Source organism: Hyperolius riggenbachi, chromosome 1 (assembly GCF_040937935.1).
Source record: "Hyperolius riggenbachi isolate aHypRig1 chromosome 1, aHypRig1.pri, whole genome shotgun sequence".
Lineage (NCBI taxonomy): Eukaryota > Metazoa > Chordata > Amphibia > Anura > Hyperoliidae > Hyperolius > Hyperolius riggenbachi.
This window is the reverse complement of record NC_090646.1, coordinates 131,038,131-131,055,688: the sequence shown is the minus strand read 5'-3', so window position 1 is coordinate 131,055,688 and position 17,558 is coordinate 131,038,131. Positions and strand designations below refer to the sequence as shown.

Genomic DNA, 17,558 nt, shown 5'->3' with positions numbered 1-17,558 from the left:
GGAATGCGTACAAGGCCACTCAAGGTGCTGCACTGGGAAACTCTGACCACAACCTAATCCACCTGATCCCCACCTACAGAAGGCACCTTGAAACTACAAAGCCCGCCATAAAGACGGCAAAAAGGTGGACAGCCGAGGCTAAGATGGAGCTACAGGCTTGCTTTGATTGCACCGACTGGTCGGCCCTAGAGGCACCCTCCCTGGAGGAATGGGCAGAGAACATCACCGCCTACATCAGCTTTTGCGAGGAGATGTGTGTCCCTTCAAAGACCTACAAGATCTTCCCGAATAACAAGCCATGGTTCAACAGCAAGCTGCGCCACCTCCGGAAAGCCAAGGAGGTGGCGCACAAGCACGGCACCCCAGTCGAGTTCAGGGATGCAAAGAACGCCCTGAATCGTGAACTGCGCGTTGCAAAGAGGGCCTACTCCGACAAGCTGGGACACTTCCTCCAGTCAAATAACCCACGCGAGGTGTGGAAAGGCCTCAGAGCAGTTACGAACTTCAAACCACCCCCCCAGCATGCAACCCCCAGCACCTCACTGGCTGAGGATCTAAATAAGTTCTACTGTCGTTTCGAACACCATCCCAAGCAGCTTGCTAACCCTACACCCTCGGAAAAGCTCCCACTGAGGGCCCAAGTTGACCTAGGGCCGGTAGCGGTCCGGGAAGCAGACGTCCTACAGCACCTCCACAGACTCAACGCCAGGAAAGCAGCTGGCCCAGATGGCGTGTCACCAACTTGCCTGAGAACCTGCGCAGACCAGCTGGCCCCCACGCTCACCTCCCTTTTTAATAGGTCCTTGGCGGAAGGCAGTGTCCCCTCCTGTCTCAAAAGGTCTACAATCATACCGGTCCCAAAAAAGCCAGGTAATACAGAACACAACAACTTCAGGCCTGTGGCCCTCACCCCCATAGTCATGAAGATCCTTGAACGTCTGGTCCTTGCCCACCTGAAGTGCCTTGCCAGCCCCCTCCTCGATCCACATCAGTTTGCGTACAGGGCAAACAGGTCCGTGGATGACGCCATCAACATCAGTCTGGCGTTCATCACGGAACACCTGGAAAGACCAAACTCCTACGTTAGGATTCTGTTTTTGGACTTTAGCTCTGCATTTAATACAATCTGTCCAAATATATTGATCGACAACCTGGCACATCTCGGAGCCGACCCCACACTCTGCGCGTGGGTAAAGGACTTCCTCTCGAACAGGACGCAACAGGTGAAGCTTGGCAACTGCTTCTCCAGTGTGAGCACTACCAACATAGGTGCTCCACAGGGGTGTGTTCTGTCCCCTCTCCTGTTCTCATTGTACACCAACAACTGCACCTCCTCCGCCGACTCAAAAAGGTCATTAAATTTGCGGACGATACCACTATCATTGGGCTCATTGGCGAGGCGGGTGAACATGATTATCGCAGCGAGATAGAGAGAATCCGCAGATGGTGCGAGGTCAACAAACTTGTCCTTAATGCAGCCAAAACAGTGGAACTGATCTTGGACTTCAGGAGACACCCCCACACACAACAACCAATCTTCATCAATGAGATTGAAGTGACCAGGGTCTCTAGTGTTAGGTTCCTGGGAACAACCCTAACGAGCGACCTAAGGTGGGCGGAGAATACCACCAAAATCCAGAAGAAGGCTCAGCAGAGGCTATTCTTCCTGCGCCAATTGAAAAAATTTGGTATGCCTCAGGAGCTGCTGTCCAGCTTCTACTCTGCCACTATTGAAGCTACCCTCTGCTCCGCCATCATTGTGTGGTACGCAAGAGCATCCGCCAGTGATAAGTATAAGCTTCAAAGAGTTATCAGCTCAGCAGAAAGAACCATTGGCTCTCCTCTGCCACCTCTAGACCTCCTCTACACCACCAGAATGAAAACAAGGGCTAACAGGATCTCCCGGGACCCTTCCCACCCAGGCTGCCGCTTCTTTGAGCTCCTCCCATCGGGCCGACGCTACAGGACCATCCGCCCAAAGACTAACAGGCGTAGAGACACCTTTTTTCCCCAAGCAGCCCTCCTGTTGAACTCCTGCCTCTCGTCGGTACGCTAGCCGCACTCAGGTCAAATTAGCCTGTCTAGTCACTCCCGGGCCAGTAAATAACCCAGCTGTCACTTCTGGTAGAATCTACTCAAAGGGTTGAAGGAGGTGACTTTATCCCTTGAGCAGCACAATATCCAACCCGGAGGACTCTTGCAAGAGCCAACCGCACTTTGTACTGCACCGACCCTAAAACTGACGTTACCTGCCTGACCTTGCTTGTATTATTGCTTGTATTATTGTTATTGTCTTATGCCTGTCTTGCTTGTATTATGTTACTGTCTATGCCAATCTCTGTCTTTGCTCTATTGCTGCTGCCATGTGAACCACAACCAATTCCGGGTACGACCTCGGTCGCACTTGGCGAAATAAAGATTCTGATTCTGATTCTGATTGAGATACACTGACCAAGCGTATCCGCAAAAACGCCAAAAAACCCGCTCGGTGTGCACCAGCCCTCTGTTGTGAAATCCTTCCTCTCCCTAATTTGCATTCTGAAATGTATCACTGATGGTGACATCTTTAGTTCTGCCAGGTGATCTGTAAGGAATGTTTGTTACTGAGAGTTCTACGCACAGAGGGAGATATTGCTTGCTAGGCAGTTAGAAAAAGCCGTTCTTTCCCACAAGGCAACAAGGTTCACAGATAGTAAACTGTCAATCTATGGTCATGACATCACACAGTGGGAGGGGTTTCACCACAATATCAGCCATACAGACCTCCCTGATGATCTATTCAAGAAAAGGTAAAGTTTTCTTGTGGGAAAGGGGGTATCAGCTACTGATTGGAATGAAGTTCATTCCTTGGTTAAGGGGCCCATACACTGGTCGATTTCAGCCATCGGTCGATTCTATAGACTGGATCAGAAATTGATTCTTTCAAATCAGCCGATCGATTTGTGATCGATTTTGATCGATTTGATCTGACAGGATGGGAAATCTACGATGGCCCATAGAGTTGCATTGGATCTAATGGTGCAATAATGCATTTATATTGATTTTCAATAGATTTCCAAGAGATTTCATTCTGAAATCTATTGGAAATCTGTTCCTAGTGTGTGGCACACATCAGATCGATTCCTGTCAGATTTGACTTGACAGGCATCTGACAGAAATCAATCTGATGGTCGAATCTGCTGCAAATCTATCAGTGTATGGCCACCTTTAAAGTTCCTCTTTAGGTATAATAATCACTCCCAATGTATGTAAAACAAATATATTCCTTCCTGATAAAACTCCTAAAACATTTCCAAACAAACCAGTGAATGTCATGAAAGCTGTGTGGGGTTAATCAAGTTTCTTTTATTTACCACACTTGGAAAACGCTCGTGTTTTCTGCATGCGATTTTTCGTACACTATACGTGTGTTTATATAAGCAATGACTGTCAATGAGCAAACGCAAAGTGTGTGAAAAAATGCTGCAAGTTGTCCTTTTATTTTTCCTTTAAACACAGATGAGAATGCGATTGGGAAACAAAACTCACAAATGCTCACCAGAACTGCGATTTTCCATTGAATTACACTGTATATGTAACGCAAATCACGTGCAATTTTCAACAAGTATGAACCCGGCCAAAGTTAATAAATATAGTGAGCAATCATACCTCTAGAAATTGATGAAATACTGGAAAAAGTGGCCATGTTTTTCCTAATAAGAGTCCTAGCATACATTTTGCTGTATTCATATCTAAGCTTCGCTGATCCTTTTCCTATTTAAAATACAAAGAATAAAACAAGTAAATTATTAGTAGATACACACACTGCTGAAACCAGGTCTGTGGAGTCGGAGTTGGAGCAGTTTTGGGCACCTGGAGTCGGTGGTTTCATAAACTGAGGAGTCAGATGATTTTTGTACCGACTCCACAGCCCTGGCTGAAACAATGTTGTTTTCCATCACATCTCACTTGTACTATTTACTGGTATTAAAAAAAAAAAAAAAAAAAAAAGTCCCTGCTTCTGTACTTCCTGCAGGACCTGGAAGTGCAGCATCCACCATTCTGGACTAGGGCATTTGTATACAAAATGAGCCCATAACTTGCTCTCATTAAAGAGACACTGAAGCGAAAAAAAATATGATATAATGAATTGGTTGTGTACTTATAATTACTAGAAGATTAGCAGCAAAGAAAATATTCTCATATTTTTATTTTCAGGTATATAGTGTTTTTTCTAACATTGCATCATTCTCTAATCTGTGCAGATTACACAACACTCTTCATTCTAAATGATTCTTTCAGAGCTGTCTATGAACTAATGACCTCTCCTCTGCCAGAGGAAAAGTAAATAGTTAACTAACAGTTGAGATAATAAAAGTCAGAAAATAGCCCTCTCCACGACTTTTGAAAGTCGTAGAGATAATGGCTTTTTTGTATAGAGATAACAACTGGAGTTTCTTAACTCCTCCTCTACTGGAAACAATTAAGGCAGCCATACACTGGTCGATGTGCCATCAGATCGACCAGCTGACAGATCCCTATCTGATCGAATCTGATCAGATAGGGATCGTATGGCTGCCTTTACTGCAAACAGATTGTGAATCGATTTCAGCCTGAAACCGATCACAATCTGTTCAGCTGCTCCTGCCGCCTGTCCTCCCCCGCGCATACATTACCTGACGCTGGCTCCCGGGCATCTTCTCCACGCTGCACCGCTCTGTTCTTGCTCCATCTCGGCGCTTCCTGTGTCACTCCGTGACCAGGAAGTTCAAATAGAGCGCCCTCTATTTGAACTTCCTGGGTCACTGCAGTGACACAGGAAGCGCCGGGATGGAGCGAGTGCAGCGCTGAGAAGATGCGGAGAAGACGCCCGGGAGCCCGCATCAGGTAATGTATTTTTCATCGGATCGGCCGCCGCTAGCGACGCGCACTTTACCTGCGGGCAATCGAGGGTAATTTCCCGCACGGCGCGATCGACGGACCGATCCGATTTCGGGAGGAAATCGGATCGTCGGCGGCGTTTACCGCGAACGATTGGCAGCAGATTCGATCCCAGGATCGAATCTGCTGTCGAAACGGCCGGGAATCGGGCCAGTGTATGGCCACCTTTAGACTGATGTATCTGATCTTAATGTTTTATTTCTTAGCTGTACTACACATACAAATCATAATATCATAGTTTTTTTTTCGCTTCAGTGTCTCTTTAAGTTACGTACAGTAAAGTTTATTACTTTTTTAAGTTTTATATCTTTTTTAACTTTTTTTTTTTCAATGTTTTTAATCCATTTGTGTGTTTATAAACTGTGCAGGCAGAGAATGTTCCCGGCCATGAGAACGTGACCAAGGGCTGACAGCAGGAGAACGGACAGGACCGGACGGACACTGGGGGGTCCCCCAGACTCTAGGGAGCTGTAGGAAGCCCCAAGTAAATATACAGTATATCCCTTTGCTCTTTACATCTCAGGTTTACTTTAAAGCAGGGATGTCAAACCAGTCCTTCGAAGGCAGAGGTCCTTACAAATTTTTGGCACAGCTCAAATTAACTGATGGGTCTGAATCAGAAAAAGTGTGGTCCACCAGGTAGAACACATTTCTCCATTTCTCAGTCCATCCTAAACACTGGCATGGATCTGGTCCTCCACGCCTGGAGTTCGACACTTGTGCTTTAAAGAGAACCAGAGAGGAAGCACCCTCATGTATTTTCTTACATTTATCAGTGGGAACATGACAGTAAACACCTACCCTGCTTTTAGTTTCATTGTTATCTGCTTAATTAGTCTATTAGCAACTGTGATAAGAGTCCACTGACTATTCAGTCGAGGTTTGACCTGGAATCAGTATAGCTGAGTCACTCTTCTGTGGAGTCTTTTCAAGCCCAAGCCTTCCCCCTCCTGGCTTAGATTTCCTGCTTTGCATACTGAGAGCTGTGATGACATAGGAGGGACTGCTCCTGCTGAGAGATAAGCTCTGTGGCTGCAATGTGATCCCTGTGTGCTCTGTGTGCACTCTGTCTGCATACTGTAGATACTGATGATGACTGCAGTTTCATTCCTATGAGAGAAACTTCCTACAGGCAGATATCATACCAAAACGAAAGCACATAGATGAAAGGCTGCATTTAGCCTAGATAGCAGCATAGTCTCATATAGCCTAGACAGCACATCAAGAACAACTCATAACCCGGAAGGAGAAGGGATATGAGCCGGCGGCCATATTTGATTTTTCCTGGAGCAATAATGGATAAAAAACACTAAAAAAGGCCCACCAGAGCGGCAAAATTATCAGGTAGAGCATTTATTCTTTACAAGCTATCGACTGATATGTTTATTTTGTGTGAAACGTTCATCTCTGGTTCCCTTTAAAGGACAATTTGTATAGCAGAAGGATCAGCACACTCAGTAATATGTTGCAAAACTTTAAGCTCTTTTAATACAAAATAAGTTTCCATAAATGCACGTCGTGTACAACAAGGACCAGCAGGCCCGGACTTACATCACAGGAGCCTATAGGCACTGATGAGCTAGACTTCACCCTCATTGAACCTACAAATCCCAGACAAACCGCACCTCAAGTGTACAGGCTGACCCTTCTTTCTTAGTTCCCATGCCCAGTGTAGGTAGCTACAGGTGTCCCTTAGCATTAGATAGCCAGAGGCACCCTCAGTATTAAATAGCTAGTGGTGCCCCTGACTGAAGGAAGATCTCATCAGTGGAATGCCAAGAACTGGGTGTGTAACCTCTCATTTATGCTCTGCCCTGGACTTTGCATAGGAAAGGAGGGAGAAAAGCACTAGAGGAGGGGTGTGAGCCGCCCTTCCATCACCAGGCACCTGTAGGCACGTGCCTACAGTGCCTTATGGCAAATCCGGCCCTGAGGACCAGCAACTTGCAGTAGATAGGCGCCAAAGACCATCAAATGCCTGCTGGTCGACTTGTATACAAAGTCAGTGAGGGAATAGAGTCCAAGATCCACACTTCCCAGAAAAAATGTGTCTCAAAACATAGCGACAGAAACTGGTCTAATGCTGTTTCGGGCAGCAGCTAGTCTTCAAGCCGATAAATGTGCACTCCTTACATACACCTTACATACGACTAGGGGAGTACGGCCAGATACTACTACTTTACAGGGAGGTTAAAGGAAACCTGTAATGTGCCCGTCCCACCCCAAAAAAGTTTTACTGAACTGGGGCTTCTGCCAGCCCCCTTCAGCCTCCCTGTGGCCGCGCCATCTCTGAACGATTTTCTGGTTCCCCGCCGCAGCTCAGTTTTGTTGCCACAAGTCGCCGTCCCCTGCATCCTTGTTTGCGTTCCCCTCGCTGGGTGCATCCTGCGCAGGCGCAGTACAAGGTTTTCTCATACTGCGTCTGCACAGGACGCTCCCGGCGAAAGGAGCGTGAACGAGGACACGCGCTATCCCCAATAACCTATTGTGGCCATTAATAACATAACACAGAAATTTAGGCATAGAATGGCTGAAACACTGGTGATAAAATGAAGTTTACTATGCTAATAACCTTACTCTGCTTATGTTTTACATGACACACCAGCACACTATGATCAAACAATTCAAATATTAAACATTTTCACAATTTAGTAGTTCATTTTACTTACCCGTGCAAAGTCAAAAGCGTATCTATAAATAAGTTTAAAATTTGTTGGCTCATTTAATAAAGATCTCAAGTAATCCAGAGTATTTCTAAGTTTCTCAGTGGTGTCACATCTAAAAGAAATAAAAAAAATACATATAAATACACTTAGGCCCCATTTACACTTAGAAACGCAAAACGCCGGCGATTTTTGCAGGAGTGATTTTTCTGTGATTTCACGCGGAAAAAAAAAAATCACTGAACACTGCGGCGATTTTGCCGCGATTGCGTTTGGCACTTCTATAGCACTGAAACGCGATCACCGGGAAATCACCTGAAAATGGCGCAGGCTACGTGTTTGCGATTTTAGCTGTTTTTGGACGATTTGCGGCGATTAGCGCACATCGGGCAAGTAAAAACGGGCCCATAGGGTTTCATTACACTATTGCTTTTAAAAAGCGCTAGCGTTTGAGCGTTAGGCCGAAATCGCGGCAAAACGCTCTAGTGCAGGGGTCTCAAACTCGCGGCCCGCGGGCCATTTGCGGCCCTCGATACAATATTTTGTGGCCCTCGCCAGCAAAAGCTTCCTTATAGTTCGCTTCAGTGCTCCCAAGTAATCCGCTGCATCCCTGCCGCTAAACAAGGGCTGCAGAGCCCCCAAATCGCCCAGGGGCAATCTGCCGGCATTTCCTGGAAGGGGCAGAGCTTTCAGCTTCAGCTCTGCCCCTCCTGACGTCAATCGCGCATGGATCGCCGCCTCTCCCCGCCCCTCTCACTCTTCCTTCACAGAGAGGGGCGGGGAGAGGCGGCGATGCGCTGAAGCTGAAAGCTCTGCCCCTTCCAGGAAATGCCGGTGGATTGCCCCCCCGGGCGATTTGGGGGCTCTGCAACCCTCGTTTTGCGGCGGGACACGGCTGATTACTTGTAATGGGAGCACTGAAGCGAACTATAAGGTAAAATAGGCAAAATAGTTCGCTTCAGTGTGAATTTGATTTTGAAATCCCTTATGCGGCCCAGCCTCATCCTGACTTTGCCTCCTGCGGCCCCCAGGTAAATTGAGTTTGAGACCCCTGCTCTAGTGTGAATGGGCCCTTAGGCTACTTTTTAATGTGAGATTTTAATTATTCAAGAACTAATAAGATGAAAATCTAGCATAAGCGCAAGCCTTCACCAATATCATTGGCGTTCCCTTTAGGAGATTGAACGCCAGCAGTTATAGTTGCCGCAACAAAGTCCCTCCCCATGCTTACGCCACAGAACAGAACTGGCTACTTTCCAGATAAACAAACGTTATGTTTGTACAATGATGATTTCTAAACGGTCACAATCACAATTTAGGGCAAGTCATCGAGACAGCATTTGAGGATTTAGGCCTGAGCTAAGCCAGATCATTTATCACAAAATACCAATAGTATTAAGTATGTGTCTTTTTTTGGGTTCTGTGCATCGATTACAATATTCCTTACTGCTGGTTTCCCCACAATGCATCCCAGAGTAAGATAATAAATACATGCCATGTTTAGCTACTTGTACACAAGATCTAAACTTCCCAATCTCATGTGTTTTTTTTCCTACAACCCACTAATTAAATATGCACATGGTAAATTACACATGTAAGCAACAAGAGCAAATGTATTTAGTGTGACAAGGGAAAAAAAACAAATAATGTAATTTTTGGACCATAAGACGTACCTAACAAGACGCAATGTTTACAGGACAAGAACCAGGGAAAAAAATATTTTACACCTGGTGTGTCTGTGGCACAGGAGTGTCTAGTGGAGCTCCTCCCCCCAAGCTGTCTCCCCATTCTAAGCTACACTGCCCACACAGGGCCTGACAGGTTCAGGGGGTGGGGCCAGTATCAAACGAGCAACACACATTTGCCGGCATACAACCAATCATGAACAAGTTCCTCATTCATTTCATTCAACCACAAAAACAATCTGAATTGGAGACCGTTGTCCCAGCTGCCCAGTACTGGCGCTACACTAACTAGTGATGGCCACACATTTGGACCATGAGACACACTCACTCCACTCCCCCCTCCCCTACACACATACTCACACTCTTGGGGGAGAAAAAGGGTTTCTTATGGTCAGTAATATACGGTATGGCATGGCAGTTTCATTAGTTCAGTACTTCTTTACAGGAAACTTTCAAGTACAGATCCACCATAATCTGAACCAGAACAGCAACACTAACAGGAAGTGATCAAAAATCTCCCCAACAGGTAACAGAGACAGCCGTAGAAACCATATAGCATGAACTGCATGAAAAAAACAAACAAAAACAAAACCCAAAACTGAACACAGGTTTTAAAGTACCCCTGAACTGAGAGAGATATGGAGGCTGACATATTTATTTCCTTTTAAAACAATTCCAGTTGCCTGGCAGTACTGCTTATCTCTTTGGCTGCAGTAGTGTCTGAATCGCACCTGACTCAAGCATGCAGCTAACCTGTTCAGACTTCAGTCAGAAACACCTGATCTGTATGCATGTTCAGGGTTTATGGCTAAACGTATTAAAGGCAGAGGATCAGCAGCACACTAGGTAATATGCATTGTTTAAAGGAGTCATCAGGGGAAATCCGCTAAAATAAGTGGTACTTACTGGGGGCTTCCTCCAGCTCCAAGGACGTCCCTCACCGTAGCTCTGCCCGCAGCCGTTCGCCGCAGGTCCTTCCCGGTCATCGGCGATGATGTCAGAGCGACCTCCAGTTCGCTCTGTACTGTGCCTGCGCGAGTGGCGCTGTCCATCACCGCCACGTGGGCCGAAGCGGACTGCGCAGGCGCAGTAATACTGCACCTGCACAGTCTGCTCCGGCTCACCGCCACGTGGGCTGCAGTACAACTGCGCCTGCGCAGTCCGCTCTGGCTCACGTGACGGTGATTGACAGCGCCGCTCGCGCAGGTGCAGTACAGAGCGACCTGGAGGTCGCTCTGATGTCATCGACGGGGACCGGGACGGACCTGCGGCGAACGGCTGCGGGCAGAGCTACGGTGAGGGACGTCCTTTGAGCTTGGAGCTGGAGGAAGCCCCCGGTAAGTACCACTTATTTTAGCAGATTTCCCCTGATGACTCATTTAAAAGAAAAGTCAGCCTCCATATCCCACTCAGTTCAGGTGTGCTTTAAGCTTCTGTGTCATCAGAATGGATTATACTCTGCACTTTAAAGAGTCATATTCCCATATCAGAAGCATTTACCAAAAAAAAAAAAAAAAAATTACTGACATTTTTTTATTAGTGCATTCCCTTTATATGTACAAGAAGTCTAAATTGTAATCATGTATTAAATATAAGGAATATTCACAACATGCTGTAAAGTGTGTGAGATAACTTGGGTGCACCGGTTAGTTGGTAATGTGAAAGCTAAACCTGTGTGTAGAAAGAGTCAGCCGACTTCAGCTGTCATTAATAGGTCAGCCTTGTGTGATCAATTAGCAGTAACTTACTGTAGGGAGGTCATTCCTTTTAACCATTCTTGTAACGTGAAGTAACCCATGTTCTGTGCATCCAGTTTCCAGGCTAGAACAAGCATAACAACCTGTGGGGAAAAGCGAAACATAAGCTAATGACTGCCTCCGCATGAAACCGACGCTGCACTATCACACCAATTACCAGCATACATCTGAAGGCTCCACAGTCCCTTCAGGCAGCTGGGACACATTGTGTTCAGCATGAAAACAAGATATATTCAAGTATGAAAACAAATAATTATTTCTAATTGGATGTCTGGACACAGCAATGCATCATAATATCTAAAATGTTGAGTGCTGAGGAAACACTGAAGTCCTCCAAGTAGAAAAACAGGAAGTTTAAATTAATCTCCTTCAAACCCTCTAGGAATAAGCGGAAATAATTTTGTGCCTTAAAGAGACTCTGTAACAAAATTGTGAGCCGTATTTCTTCTATCCTAGAAGTTCCTATGCCTGTTCTAATGTGGTCTGTCTTACTGCAGCCTTTCCTAGTTGCACTGTCTCTGTAATAAATCTTATCTTCTTTCCTCTGTCGTCTCTGGTCGGGCTTAGGCTGGAATGTGTGGAATGTGCAGCACTGCTTGTCATTGGCAGAAGCTATACATACCCTCTCCAAGCTCTGCATGAGTCACACAGAAGCTCTCCTCTGAGCCTATCTCACTCTGGTTGGAAGCCATGTTTTTTGTTTGTAAACACTGCATAAAAATGGCAATTACAAGTCAGGATTGCAGCAGGGAGTGGCAGAAACAGCACAGAAGGGCCCAGGAGAACATAAGGAATAGAATGGTATGCTTTTTATTGTAAGAATTTTAGAGTACAGATTCTCTTTAAGGATCCATCTACTGTTTATACACACCTATCCTCCATATAGTCCATGGACTGTGATCGATTTATTAAATGAATTAAAGACAGCCAGGCATTGAGAAGAAAGAAAACACTTTGTCTTTTAAAGCCCTTGTTCTCAACATATTGTACTTGAGTTGGACTTACGGTAGGACTGGAAAAACTACGGCCTGTGCAGAGGGCCGGATTCCTCTCCCCTGTTCTGCAGCTATGCGAGTGCTGTGTAATGATTGGGTGAATTAAAGAGAGGGAGGGAGGAGAGGAATGGGTCTGCAAGAGGAATGAGAACCCGCAGCAGAAAAAGGTTTCCGACCCAGAGCTAGTGTGCTTAAACTGTCACAATCTGTTGCTATGACAGTCAATCTGTTGTAATGAGTTTTTGGATCTTCTCACACTGTGTCTGTGTTCTTTCGCAACAGATCATATCAAATGCAATGCTGTGCAATTATATTTCTATGGTACGTTCACACTGGCACATCAGTGGTACAATGGATTCCATCGGAATTACGCACAACATGCTGTTGGTTTATGAGACTATGGGCATCATTACAGTGGCAGTGAAGCATGCTTTCAATGCACTGTATGCTATGTGACTTTTCACCACCATTGCGATCGCGACACTAGCTTAAAAGAAGCCCAATGCAACGACTTATCAAATAAATAAGCCAGTTAATTACAAGCATAACGGAATTATACACATATCCTGAGCAGCATTAATGTTATTTGTAACGGGGTATTCGGCTAACATCAGCTTTCAGAGGGGTGCATGCTGGAATAATATTAGGAAACCCTGTTCTGCAGAATAAAAAGGTGTCCTTTACTTTGTAGGCTTGTAAGGTAATGGATCTTTCCCTTTTGTCACTTGTAAAATAGTGAATGTTTTGTTAATCACTGTACATTGCTCACTATTCGTATCATACTGTACTTTTACATATATTATTTGTCTGTACCCATATCTCTTTCTTACTCTGTGCAGTGCCATAGAAGATGAAGGGATATACAGTATGTATCAATAATAATAATCTCTCATTTTTCGATGACCCTATTCTGGTATTTACATCAAATGCTCCTATGACCTGGTAATCTGCAGCAACAGTCTCTTCACAATACACATGTATCAACCTCCCTGGGAGTCTGATTATTTCAGTTTTTTTATATGTCAAAGCAGTACAAAGTTAACCAATAGAAGTATAAGTACCCAGAGCGTGCCCCCCCCCCCCCCCAGTATAGGCAGCCACAGGGTATGCCAGAGTCTAATATATAATCTCTTTCCTTTACATTTTGCCATTATGCAGTATACAAAATTATTATAACCCTATACACGAGGATAAGCTGACCCCCCAACTTTTACCTTAAAAAAAATGGAAAAAAATGTTTGACCCGAGAATAAGCCAGGGGTGGCAAAAGCCGCAACCACAATTCCACTCAGAGCCATGATTGGCCACAACCATATATTAGAAAAGCAGCATAAATTCAGCAGATTGCAATAATAAGCCAGAACATAGGCCTACAATGGAGATGCACATGCAAAAAACTTCTGTTGCAAAGTTGAAGCTGGCATAAAGAAAAGCAAGGAATGCAGAGCCACATAGTCATGTATCTAAAACTTGATATAGGAATGCAAGGATTCGCACCACTCAGACACTGGTCCCTGTATGCCTTCCAAGGCCACAATTCGAGATGGTTAGCTGGGACCTCCCATGGAAATGTCAAATGTGTGGTCTCCCTCACATGATGCACCACTGTGCACATAGTGGGGGCACTGTGGGAGTTACTCAAAGAGTATTGACTCGAGTATAAGCCGAGACCCCCACTTTTGGCCTATTTTTGGCCCCAAAATTAGGCTTATACTCGAGTATGCGCACACCCAGTTGAAGCTCGCAGAGGGCGTGTGCAATGCATTGGTGGGCAGGAGTACACCCCGTGGAGTCTGGTGGAGCGCTCGCCTGCTGTGCACAGCCTACACATCACCACCGCAAAGTTTATGTTGGAACATCTAGATTGTTCAACACAAGCCGCAGACCCGGTACTTTACCCAGATGGGATAATCTTGTGTGAAGTGAAGTCCAGGTTGATTCAGGTGAAGACTTGCTGTAGCAAGTACCCTGGAAACTGTTGAGACGGGTCCATATGTTTAATAGGCTACATGTCACAGCCACCCCACAGCTGATGTGCCTCTCTCTCCCTGCTGCCACGAAGATACTGGATTGTGTCTGTCTGCCGGTGTCGACGTGGGGGGTGAGTGTATGGTATGTGCTGTGTGTGTGCATAGAGTGGAGTACTCTGCTTTTCATTTTAAGTGGTTTTAAATGTGTGTTTTGGATGTCTTTTTTTTCCTGATATCTCAATAAAGATTGCTTGTATTATGCATAACCTTTCAGTGATGGCACTGCTGTATTTTCCCAGTTATACTCAAGTATATATAGCACTGACCTCTTCTGCAGCACTTTTAAGTATATAGTCATGTCACTAACTGTCATCAGGGGAGCTCACAATCTAATCCCAACCCTAGTCATAGACCAGCGTCCTTATTGTCTCAAGTCATTTTTTTGGGGGGGGGTTGGGGCACCAATTAACTTGTCTGTATGCTTTTGGGATGTGGGGGGAAACCAGAGTGTCAGCTCACACAAACCCCAGGAGAAAATACAAACTTCATGCAGATAATGTGTTGATTTAGATAGGATTGAAAGCCAAAAAGAGCAGCAGCACAGTCAGAGAACTGGCATTGTTTAAAAGGAAATAAATAAGGCAGCTTACATATCACTCTCACTACAGGGTCTATTTAGGGCCCTGAAATGTATAAAGGACTGTACTAATACAGCAAGAAAGCAAACAAACACAAATTGTAACCATTGCTCAGGTTCAAAATGTAATCTTTAAAAGGTCAGTTTCAGTCAAATGCATTGCAATTATCTAAAAACAAAAGATTAGTATTTGGATCTTACATTTTCTGGTTCTACACAAATATCTTCACAGAATTTCTCCATGCCTTCGGGACCAACTACATCATCTGCTCCTGTATAAATAATCAGAGAATAAATAAATCTGTGACGTGAAAGGAAACATATCTAAGAATAAATGCATTGGTTTAATTGGCAGCATCTATAGAACACTTCTGCTTTGTTTGTCCACTATGATCAATGGATTTCTCTGTCCTCCATTTTGAAAATGGCCATTACCCTGTAACAGCTTCCTGGTCAGCACACTGTTAAACTGTAATACCACCCACTTGAACCATAGGGAAACATGGACATTATCTTGCACATTCAGTTGTAACTGACAGCAACTGGTATATTTCAGTTCTGACAAAATGTTGTGAGAACTGGAAGGGATCACTGTAAGAAGAAAATGGTGAGCTTCTTGAGAGGAACGGACGGTGAGGTAAGTATGTAATATGTATTTGCAGCTACATCATGTGTTTATTTTAAATAATTTTACTGAGTTCAGGTTCCCTTTAAAGCAAATCTGTAGTGAGGAAAAAGAAAAATAGATATTTGCCCATGGAGAGGTAAGGGATCCTACTGAGCCTTTCCAGGCCCTTTGTTCCAGCACTGTCCCCAGGTTACGTTACGCCACCTCCGGCACGCTGCCGTATGGAGCTGCCCTATCTTTGGGATCCCTCAGAGACACAGTGCTCCCAAAGCCTTCCGAGGGCTCCCAGAGATGGCATAACTTCACTGGTGGACAGCTGTAGAACGAGGGGACCGAGAGGGGACAGGAAAGGCTCAATAGGATCTCATAGCCTTCCCTCTCCATAGACTTTTTCCCCCTCACTTCAGTTTTACTTTAACCACTTAAAGAGACACTGAAGGGAGAATAATTCTCGCTTCAGAGCTCATAGTTAGCAGGGGCACGTGTGCCCCTGCTAAAACGCCGCTATCCCGCAGCTAAACGGGGGTCCCTTCACCCCAACCCCCCTAGCAAAATCAACGACCAAATTGGTCGTAGATTTTGCTGCTGCTGAAGGCAGGGCTAATGGCTGCAGCCCTGCCTTACAGCGCGTCTATCGGCGGCGCATCGCCGCCTCTCCCCCGCCCCTCTCAGTGAAGGAAGACTGAGAGGGGTGGGGGAGAGGCGGAGATACGCGCTGAAAGGCGCGCGTGGGGCAGGGCTGCGGTGGTTAGCCCTGCCCCAATGCGGAAGCGCTCCACTGCTGCACCGAGGGGGATTTGGGGGTGAAGGGACCCCCGTTAAGCCGCGGGATAGCGGCGTTTTAGCAGGGGCACACATGCCCCTGCTATCTATGAGGTCTGAAGCGAGATTTATTCTCGCTTCAGACTCTCTTTAAGCCTATCTGGACGAGTATTCTCGTTTAGATAGGCGCCGCTAAAGTCAACAGTGGTTGAGCATTCTCGTCCACTGTGTAAGCAGCAGTGAGCGCACATGCGGTTTTCCGTTTTGGCAATAGAGGAAGGGAAGCAAGGCTTCTCGGAACCAATCACAGTGCCTGTAATGAATGGACATGACCTCAATCATGGGCCATGTCCATTCATAAGAATGAGAAACTTCCTGGTAAACCAGGGAGTGTTTCTAGCACCATCTAGTGCCAAAAAGTTGAATTGAACACCACAGATTTTTTTTTTATAAAATTAATTCATTAAATCACTTCCAAACCCCCCACCCCAGTCACCAAGCAAACAAATTGAAAAAAAAAAACAATTAGTAAAAAAAAATATATCCATAAACAGCTGCCTTAGGGACTTAGCTTTTTTTTCTTTCTTTTTTTTTAAACATGTATGCCGCGAGGGTATATTACTGTTATTCTAGTACATAAGGCCTTATAAATTGATGGAACACACACAAAAAAAAATACCTGAAAAAAAATACACCTTTATTTCCACATAACTTATTGACGCCATATATTGCACTAGGAAAATGTTGGGATAGCCGGGACTAATGGGCAAATAAAATGGGTGGGTTTTATTTATAGTAGCATTTATTTTAAAACTATAGGGGATTGAATTGGAGAAATAATGTATTTTTTCTTTTTTGTGTGTGTATTTGCCTATAAAATGCAGAGTATTGCTCACAAAAAGCTTAATTTGTGGCGAAAAAACAAAACAAGATATAGATCATATACGTGTGGTGAGTAGTGATAAAGTTATTGGCGAATGAATGGGAGGAGCACTGACAGGGGAAAATTGCTTCCGTCCTGAAGGTGAAAACACCTGCGGGCTGAAGTGGTTAATTATAAATCACTACATAGTTAAACATTTGTTTTAAAGTAACTTTGCTACATTCCTTATGACACTTAGAGGTAAGCAGAGTGGTTAAAGAAGAACTAGGCGCAGCACTGTATGATGGCTTCAGTGAAGGTGATATGGGGTATCTATTCAATACTTCCTGTTTGCATGGTAAGTAATAGTAGTTATGCATATGTTTTGAATCCGATTTGAATGTGAAGCGTGGAGATAGCTTATTAGAGGTGCTGCACATGTGAGCTGTTGGTCATTTCAGATGCAGCCTTTGTGGTATGCGCTGGCCCTCTCCTCGCTGTCCATTAAAATGTAAGTTACACATTTTTGCTTAGCTGCTCCCAGGGTTATACATATGTTGTTTATAACTTAGGTTAGGCCACTTGCCCGGAGGTTTACCTCACCGTGGTGCAAGTGTCCAGTACATTATACTTTGCATGCAAACTATAGTGGAAGCCAAAGTTCCTCCATAGAATAATA

The 17,558-nt window shown here is 45.0% G+C and overlaps 1 protein-coding gene across 1 annotated transcript in view; it reads right to left on the bottom strand.

Moving 5' to 3' along the window:
- Positions 1-17,558, bottom strand: part of DCUN1D4 (defective in cullin neddylation 1 domain containing 4) — an 85,729-nt gene that overhangs the window by 10,065 nt on the left and 58,106 nt on the right. Inside the window, exons 6-9 of the mRNA XM_068278553.1 lie at positions 14,829-14,899; positions 11,017-11,108; positions 7,590-7,698; positions 3,649-3,753 (exon numbers count right to left, since the gene is read on the bottom strand). Coding sequence (XP_068134654.1) covers positions 3,649-3,753; positions 7,590-7,698; positions 11,017-11,108; positions 14,829-14,899 — 377 coding nt within the window. The remainder of the gene's footprint in view (positions 1-3,648; positions 3,754-7,589; positions 7,699-11,016; positions 11,109-14,828; positions 14,900-17,558) is intronic.